Here is a 9,336-nt window from a genome sequence, read left to right as displayed (position 1 = left end):
ATTAGGCAACAAAGCCCAGCATTCTATCTGTCTCGTTCAGACTATTTCAACACAGCAGCCAATGAGTCAACCCTTGAGCCTCTCTCGGCTTCCTCGTTGCAATGCACGTGTTTCCTATTCTCACTTCCTAAACGCGGGACCTCGCTCATGTGGAATTTCACTTGCTTGCCCAAATTTGACTCCTTCTCCCTTTCATAAAGAACATAAGAAATGCTAGACGAGAAAAAGACCAAAGTCCGTCTAGTTCGGCTTCCACCTTCCTGGCGATCGCCTGCACATATATCCCGAACTACCTATGTACTGTATCCCATGATGCTATCAGATCTGGAAACTATCAGATCTGTGTTGGAAAGAATCAACATTTCCTGCTTCAGATGTCTCGTTAGGGAACCTATTCCACAGGTTTAGTATTCGCTCCCGGAAATAGGGTTTGCGTAGATTCGCTCTGAATTTACCCGCCTTCAATCGCAGGACGACTGGTGAAAAGAGAAATGGTTTAGAAGACCGAGATGAAAGGCATTATGTGGGTAAAGGTCTTGAGAATGTTTTATGCAGTTGCTACTCGTGCTTTTGAGACGTGGACAGATTAGAAGCGAGGAAAGACTTCTGTAGAAGAAACATATGTGGTTGTATATTGTGATTGTAATCCTTGATCAATGAGGCCTGTTATACCAACTTGAGTTGAGTTTGTGCCCCACTGACAGTGCGAGGAGCCAGGCTGGTAAGTTTGGTAATGCTCTTTAGAACGTACGATTTGCTAGATGAAAGAGGACAAATGTCCATCCAGCTTGCCTTCCACCGACCTGGCAGTCGCACGTGCACATGTTGTGTAAATATTGCATTTAGATATTATTTCCTAAAAGAAACCTATCACGTTCGCTTTTGAAAGAAACAGGGTTTTTTTTTTTTTCCGAATGAGAAATGCTAAACTGTCCTGCGGTTTAGTAGAACCAATTCGATAATTACAGAGGAGGTCTGTTTGCGGGAAGATTATGGGAATCGTTTTACAGGAAGTTTACCTCTCCGAGTAATTAATTAATCTGACAAAGTCCATTCAGCAGTGTCGTGTTCAGACGCCGACTGTCCACGCACCGAAGGGTAAGAAATTGTTGTAAGTTTTTTCCGAGTTCATACACAAAGGTGATTTCCAATTTTATTCTCAGCCTCTATTGTACTCTAAAAGGGCGAAACCGTAGTCAAATTTCCTTACTCCACGCGCCTCTGTTTACTTAGTAGTAAGTAGGAACCTGGTTGTTAGTCGATTAGCAGGGTCGCTTTGCGGTGGGTAATAATCCCTTCAAACAAACAAATAGATAATTTGGTCACTCAATCCACGATTGTTTGTGGGACACTGCAATCGGCTGCCACTTTTTGCTCACAAAGTATATAGTCAATTCACTTTATTTGTATATATATATATCTATATCAATCAAATGAAAGGATTATAATTATTATTATAAAGAGTAGGGTTTGGGGATGGCAAGATTATGGCACTGGTGAGCATGGGTGGGGCAGCAGTGATTAAATTGAGTGGGGAATTGAGAATTGGGGAAGGGGAGAGAGAGAGAGAGAGCGGAGGGGGCATCTGGCATGTGCTTGACATAAGAGGAAGGGGGGAAAATAAATTTCTTGTTTAGTTATTGGGCCCTGAGATGGACAAGGACGGTAATGGGCTTGACTCCAGATGTCGTCAGGAGGCTTGTGGGTACAGCTAAAAGAGTTTGCAGCAGCAAAGGAAGTGGTGGAGCGCAAATGAGCTGTGGGCAGTGATGATTTCACGCAATCTAGTTTGATCTTCCAGAACGGTGCTGGAAGAACGGGGGCTGTTTTGGCAGAGGCGCCTTTGCTTTGAAGAGTGGTGGACATTAAAGACCCACGGCACTTTTCGAAAAGAGAAAGAAGTCCCACTTGCACGCGGTGCCCTGTGTCGCTTCGAACCTGTTGTAAGAGATTTACTTCATGTTTGTTTAGTGAGTGAACTGTGATCAGTGAGTGCTTCCAGCCCTTATTCCGACCCATCCCACACCCTCCTGCGCTCTCTCTCTCTCTCTCTCTCTTTTCCCTGGGTTAGCCAGCTGTGTGAAGTGATGTCCTGTGTCTTCCTGAATTATATTGCGTAAGAATTCGCTGATTGTGCAATGGAATGCAAGGTCCTGTGTGGGTGGGTGGGAGAGAGAGAGAGAGAGAGAGAGGGGAAGAGGGGGTGAAAGCGAGGCGGGGAATAACTGAGGCAGTTTTGTAATTTCAGAGGATTATTGTCCTTACTTACGATCTTTACAAACCCGTTTCGCTGCTTCCTGGGGTAACACGCAGGTGTTAAACATACAGGTTTCACAAAGCTAACCTTCGCTGTCTCTTCATTGCTTGCGGTTTTTTTCTTGGCCCCTCGTTCTAGCCAGCTTGTACTTAGGGGGGAAAAAAAAGCTTCAGTTTGAAAGAAACTTTTGCATTATTTCCTCCTGACAATTTCTCTGACTCATCGTTGCTCAACCACCTGCTCAGTATTGTGATAGAGCGGAAATTCAGAGTTTCAACCAAAGGAGACGAAGAGATCAGAGAGAGTTCCCGAGCGGTGAGACAGCACAGAGAAACTCTTCTAGCTCTGAGTCCTCGGAAACTCCCAGTTCACAGGATAGAGGTGAATCAACTAATTTAAGATCCTTTGACAATACTCAGGTGAGGATTTTTTCCCTGTGTGTTATTGCCGTCGGAGATATTGAGTTATAATAATGTAGACCTTTGATACAGCGCCTTATCACGTCTTCTGGGTATCTCAAGGAACTACACTGGATATACTGTGAAGTGAATTGACTGGATATTTTGTGGTAAAAATGCGGCAGTCAATTACACACAGCAGTGTCCCAGTTGTGGTTCGAGTGACCAAGTTAGTATCATTATTATTTTTTAAAAGGGATTATTATCCCCGGAAAAGCGATCCGCTAATCGACCAACAACCAGGTTCCTACTTACCGCTCAGTAAACAGCTGCGTCTGGAGTAAGGAAACTTGCCTAAGATATGGCCCTGCCCGGGAAACAAAATATGGAGTCAGCGTATTCTGTGAAGTGCTTTGAGACGTCTCGAAGAAGCGATAAGGCCCATTATTATTTATAGTATATATTTGTGCTTTGGGACGTAAACGCTCTGAGATGCTACCGTGCTTGAAAGGCACTGTATGTTGTTGTTGTCTTCTCAGCGTGAAAGGAGCTGTGCCAATCGTAAAGATTATTATTATTATTATTAACTGCGGAAACGAGCAAAGATTCTGCTCGCTCTTAAATTTTAAGGTGAAATAGCATCCAATGCGCGAAACTCGCAGTCTGGTCTGGAGGTCTCCGAAACGTGGAATCTACTATTGCGGTCTCGACGTGTGTCGTGCCAGAGAGAACAGGCAAAATTGTCTCTCAGGCTGAGATCGGGCGGGAACTCAGACATATCTGAGTGCCGGGTGCCTGCTGACATACATTGTGTGTACTGAGACTTGTCTCAGCTTGATTCTTGTCTTTGTTGTACGGGTTGTGATGATCTGATGGATACCTGTAGCTACAAGCAATTTCGGGCTGGTTTCAAAGCAAAGCAGAGCTCCCACACGTTGGGGCTGCGTGTCTAACAGACACATTTCTAAGGCAGGAGTGCTTTTCCGCTTAAGCCTTTTGTTTAATCTGTTGAGTAAGTGTTTCCTGGGAAATCTGAGTATGGTGACCCACCTCCTGCCTGGGAGTGTGCGCTGTCCCATAACAGATTCCGTGTCACCCTGGGAGGAGGAATTCTTCCCTGTTAAGTCTGCCAGCCAAAGTCAACGGCTTAAAGGGACAGAGGTTCTCCGAGCTGGATGAGCAACGGGAAGCTTGACGGACAGTGCTCTCAATGCTAAGCTGTATCGGCTTACAAAACACACAAATTTTTGTTATAACGAATATTGTTGTCTGGTCATTCTTTGCTTTCCGATGTCTGTACTGTCCGGTACGATAATGATAACCTACGTTTAACACAGCGCCTTTCAAGTGTTAAAGGACCTCTTGAAGCACTTCAATAGCAAGGAAAGCGAGGAATGAGGCAGAGGCAGGGTGAGGAGCGGGAAAGGGACTTAATAACAGCATTGGCCGGAGGCATGGTCAGGCAGATGAGATTTAAGAGGCATTTTGAGAAGAACATCATGTTTCCCAAGTTACATTTAACGAACTAACACGAGCTCTGAATCCTATCTCTTTCACTGTTAAATCAGAAACCGCTCTTAAACCTGCCAGGGTTTGTTTTGGCATTCATTTGCTAATTTTGACAGAGGCTCTCATAACCATTTTCCAAAGCATTGTTTGGATCAACAATGCCTGGAAACAGGCACATGTGTATGATTTATCCAAGCGACGAAAAGATCTGGCTTGCACACTTACTCCTGTAATCTTCGAGACTCTGAATGCATTGAGCTGCGAGACGCTCTCCTGCGTGAACAACAACAACAACAACAACAACAAGATTCCATTTATAAAGCGCCTTTCACGTCAGGAGGACGTCCCAAGGCGCTGCACAGTTGAGTCATGACCCGAGCATTGGGGGGAAATGGTCAGGGTGAGGGGAGGGAAGGGAGGGAGCGAGGAGGGGGGAAATGGTCAGGGTGAGGGGAGGGAAGGGAGGGAGCGAGGAGGGGGTAGAGAGTCGAGAGGGGAGCTGAAGGCTCGGTCAAAGAGAAAGGTTTTGAGACCGGCCTTGAAGGAGGAAAGGGAGGAAGCGGCGAAGGCACTGGGGGATGGAGTTCCAGAGCCTCGGGGCTGAGAGGCTGAAGGCCCGACCACCGATAGTAGGGCGGTTGGGGCGGGGGACGTGGAGCAGACCGGAGCCGCAGGAACGGAGGGTACGGGCAGGTAGGTAGGGGGATAGTAGGTTGGAGAGGTAGGAGGGAGCGAGGCCGTGAATGGCCTTGTAGGTGAGGATGAGGATCTTGAATTCGATCCTCTGGGGGATGGGGAGCCAGTGGAGGCGAGCGAGGGTGAGGGCGAGGGTGGGAGTGATGTGGTCGCGGTGTCTGGTGCGCGACAGTGCACGAGCTGCAGAGTTCTGAATGACCTGCAGTGTGGAGGGAGGTGCCGGGAAGGCCGGCGAGGAGAGAGTTCCCATAGTCCAGCCTTGAGGTGATAAAGGTGTGGACCAGAGTTTCAGCAGCGTGAGGGGTGAGGTAGTGCCGTAGTCTGGCGATGTTCCGGAGGTGATGGAAGGCGGTGCCAGTTGTGGTGCGGATATGAGGGAGAAAGGACAGCTCAGGGTCGGACAGAACCCCGAGGTTCCTGACTGGCTTTGAGAGGTGGAGAGTGCGGCCTTGGATGCTGATGGCGCCTGAGGTGCGGAGGCGCTGACGTGAGCCAATCAGGAGGGCCTCGGTTTTTCGCACGTTGAGCTGAAGAAAGTTGTCTCTCGTCCAGGACTCGATGTCGGACAGGCAGCTGTCAGGACATCGGGGGTCGTGGAGTTGAGAGTAGAGGAGGAAAGGTAGAGTTGGGTGTCATCCGCATACATGTGGAAGTTAACCCATGTCTGCGGATGATGTCACCACAGGGGGAGCATATAGAGGGTGAAGAGGAGGGGACCGAGGACAGAGCCCTGAGGGACACCACATGAGACAGTACGGGGGGTGGAGGAGAAGCCATTCGTCGAGACAAAGTGAAGACGGTGAGAAAGGTACGACCTAAACCACTCAAGGACAGTGCCTTGAAGGTTGAGGTGGGAGGACAAGCGGTGGAGTAGGATAGCGTGGTCGACCGTATCGAATGCTGCCGATAGGTCGAGGAGGACGAGGAGGCAGAGGGAGCCCTGGTCACAGATGGTCAGGATATCATTGGTGACCTTGACCAGGGCAGTTTCTGTGCTATGGGCAGCACGGAAACCTGACTGAAGGGGTTCGAAAAGAGAATGGGTGGAAAGGAAAGAGCGCAGTTGGGAGGCGACAACTCTTTCCAGGACCTTGGAGAGAAAGGGGAGGTTGGAGATGGGCCGGTAGCTTGATAAAGGGAAGGGGCATTAGTAGTAATAATAATAATAATCCTTGCATTTGATACAGCGCCTTATTCTGCTTTTGAGACATGATAATATAATAATAATAATGATAATCCTTGCATTTGATATAGCGCTTTTCACGTCGGGAGGACGTCCCAAAGCGCTTCACAGAACACACTGTAAAGTGAATTGACTGTATATTTGTGGGCGGAATGTGGCAGCCAATTGCGCACAGCAACGAAATGCATTATGTGACTCCCTCGACAACATGATAACGAGTGCGAGGAACACGACTGATTACAAGTAGTTGTTGAGTAAGAGAAAGCCTTATTTCCTAAAACCGTGCGCAGTTGAACTTAGACAGCAGGGAGCCCAGCCCAGCCGTTCTGGAGGGGGAGGTCGGGAGGTGACTATAAGCACGGTCGAAGAGGAAGTTCTTCAAACCCCTCCTGAAGATGGGGAAGGAGGGAGGGGGCAAGGCGGAGGGATTGAGGGAGAGAGTTTCAGAGTTTCGGGGCGTGGTGGCTGAATTGATAAATTAGTAAATTAAATTAGACTCTCACAATTTTATTTTATTGAAAGGCGCTGATTTTCAAATTCTTCTTGTTTCTTTTGCTAGATTCCTCGTATTCCCTGAGGGTGGGGGGTGGGGGAGTTTCCTCCGAGCTTCGTGAGTGTTAGTTTCCAGCTCCCCTTTCCTCCCTCCCCGCACGTGGTCCTTGAGCCTTAACGGAGTTCTTCTTCTAAGGTGGTGGGGTGCCTGATCCTCATGGATGCCATGTATTCCCCAAGTAACGTCTCTCTCAGCAACTCCAGCGAGCGCAAGAGCAACTGCACTGTGGACACTGAGTTCAGATACATCCTCTTCCCGGTCGTGTACAGTATCATCTTCCTGTTGGGGCTGATGGGCAATTGCTATGTGCTCTGGGTCTTCAAGCACTTGTCAATGTCCAGAAACATCAACGAGGTCAAGATCTTCATGGTGAACCTGAGCATTGCCGACCTGCTCTTCATCCTGACCTTGCCGTTCTGGATCGTCTACTACTGCGGTCTCGGAAACTGGGTCTTCCCGGAGTTCTTCTGCCGAATGGTCGGTTGCCTGTTCTTCATCAACACCTACTGCTCCATCGCCTTCCTGGCCGCCATCAGCTACAACCGTTACTGCGCCGTGGCCCGACCCATCGAGAGCATCCAGCAGAGCGGCAGGAAGAGGGGCATGATCGTGTCCTTCGCCATTTGGTTCATCATCCTGTGCAGCGCCAGCCCGTTCCTCTTCATGAAGAGTACCAATCAGGTGGGGACTCAGACCCACTGCTTCGAAGGGTACGACAAGGACTCATCGATGGCAGTGATGATCAGCAATTTTGTCTTGATCACCGCCTTCTTCTTCGCCTTCCTGGTCATCGTCGTGTGCAACCTGCACATCCTCCGGCTGTTGTCCACCCAGACCATCCAGCCCGGCAACACCAACCACTCGGTCAAGCAGCAAGCGTTCCGCATGGTGTGTGCTGTGATGGTAGTGTTCAGCCTGTGCTTCCTGCCCCACCACGTGGTGCAGGGACCCTGGACCCTCACGGTGCTGGAGCAGTGGAGGGTTGACGATTGTCAATTCCGCCAGGCGGTCAATGACGCACACCAGGTCACGCTGTGTCTGATGAGCTTGAACTGCGCTCTGGACCCCATTATCTACTGCTTCCTGACCAAGAAGTTCAGGAGGTTCCTCACCAAACGCTTGAGCACATGGAGAACCTCACGAAAGTCCTTCACCGTGACCACCAACAATGAAGGGGATATGATCTTCCAGGGCCTTAACCCCACTGGAACACTTCAGCATTGAGACCAGGAACTGCGCTCTCTTTCATTCCATGCCACTTGTTTTTGTGTGTGTGTGTGTGTGTGTGTGTGTGTTAGAACTTTTAACGTTTACCGCAGTCAATTTGCACAGTGGACCTCAAATGCTATTTTTTTTATTGAGCTGTCATTTACATGCTTGAAGCTTAAAAGTACCAAACTGCTGGAAGGTTTCTGTTCGCTTTACGACCTGCATCGCCCGCGTTTTTGTTTGTAATATGTTTTTTGGCCGAAATAAATTTATTTTTCTTATTATAAACGCACCCGGCGAATACTGTTACTTTTTAATCACAAATCGCTTCGATTTCGATGAGAACTGAACTTAGTGGAAGCCGAGGGATATCGAGCAGAACCCCGGGTCAGGACAGTTGAGCTCACAGTCTCCGTCTGAAGGACGGCAACTCCGACAATACCACCAGCAAGTACACTAACAACAGCAACAACAACCTGCCTTTATATAGCGCCCCTCGTGCGGGGTAGTGTCCCGGAGCGCTCGGGACTGAAAGCATTGCTCTTAATAGAGCGGCTCAGACACAACCAGCCAAAGGGCCTTCTCTGCTGTACACGTCTAGGGTTCTATCGACCCCTACGGCGCGTGGTCGCAACTCACAGCGCGAGGTGATTGTAGTAAGCTCTCAATTTACGCTCATCGGATCTCTGACCAGCCAAATGCTCCGACCATTTGCCCGTCCACGTGCACGAGGGGTGATTGCGATTTGCATCCCCACCGATTCCGAAGGGACCTGATTTGTCCCACTTACACCTGATTGTGCAATCCGCGCTGATTGCTGATTCACCGCCCCCATCGAGAGCGGGAGACTTAATGGGAAATTACGGCATATCAATTATCTCCCCGAAGCCCCCTCCCCAACGTCAATGAAGATTGTACAATCAGACCTCCTGATTGATCCCTAACGAGCCGTCAAACGACTGACCCGTCAATCAGCCTCTGATGCAAAACAATGTTGACTCTACTCTCGGGGAAGGTAATCGGTCTCCGATTAATTGGTCCCACTCTGATGGCTGATAATTTAAGGAACAATCTTTGTCACCTTCAATCTAATTTGTCTCGGAACAAACCTCTGCCCGTTCAAGGCGACAGCAGCGGTTATACTGTACCCAACCAGGTCCTGCAAACAGCCATGAAGCAACTAACCGTGGCCAAGATACAGAGACACTCCCTTCTCCCCCTTTCCAACAGGTGATGAAATGCTGCACTCTGCCCCGCGGTTCGGAGGTCCTCCCGACGTGAAAGGCGCTATACAAATGTAATCTTGTTGTTGTTGTTGTTGTTGTTGTTGATGATGGTTCCATTGCTTCGTTGGGGCTCTGAAAGCCCTGCGGGAAAAAGTGCCTCCTGGTGGACAGATGTGGTCATGTCAGGCCAGAAAGATACTTCACAGGTTCCAATCCGGACCCGTGACGAGGCTTAAAAAAAAAAGCATCGGCTGCTGGTTGCGTTGGACAGGTGGTTGCTGAACAGAGGTCGTTTATTGTGGGAA

At 49.0% G+C, this 9,336-nt stretch overlaps 1 protein-coding gene across 6 annotated transcripts; it reads left to right on the top strand.

Moving 5' to 3' along the window:
- The first annotated feature begins 297 nt into the window (after window positions 1–297).
- On the top strand, window positions 298–8,249 carry ptafr (platelet-activating factor receptor). 6 transcript variants are annotated; one of them, XM_007894779.2, is made up of 3 exons: window positions 1,049–1,098; window positions 2,503–2,638; window positions 6,732–8,249. In XM_007894779.2, the coding sequence occupies exon 3, from the start codon at window positions 6,753–6,755 to the stop codon at window positions 7,818–7,820; it is 1,068 nt and encodes a 355-aa protein (XP_007892970.1). In that variant the 5' UTR covers window positions 1,049–1,098; window positions 2,503–2,638; window positions 6,732–6,752; the 3' UTR covers window positions 7,821–8,249. The 6 variants fall into 6 exon arrangements, with proteins under 6 accessions (XP_007892971.1, XP_007892970.1, XP_007892967.1 ...); XM_042338837.1 differs by lacking the exon at window positions 1,049–1,098 and adding an exon at window positions 1,477–1,970; XM_007894777.2 differs by lacking the exon at window positions 1,049–1,098 and adding an exon at window positions 1,874–1,943.
- The last annotated feature ends 1,087 nt before the right edge of the window (window positions 8,250–9,336 follow it).

Source organism: Callorhinchus milii, unplaced genomic scaffold (genome assembly GCF_018977255.1).
Source record: "Callorhinchus milii isolate IMCB2004 unplaced genomic scaffold, IMCB_Cmil_1.0 Scaffold10, whole genome shotgun sequence".
Classification (NCBI taxonomy): domain Eukaryota; kingdom Metazoa; phylum Chordata; class Chondrichthyes; order Chimaeriformes; family Callorhinchidae; genus Callorhinchus; species Callorhinchus milii.
This window is presented reverse-complemented; position numbering and strand designations above follow the sequence as displayed.

What these genes read in the sequence shown, in the direction of transcription:
- ptafr (XM_042338837.1), top strand. An exon ending in TCCCAGTTCACAGGATAGAG is followed by an intron (nt 2,639 to 6,731) that starts GTGAATCAACTA and finishes TCTTCTTCTAAG; the next exon opens with GTGGTGGGGTGCCTGATCCT.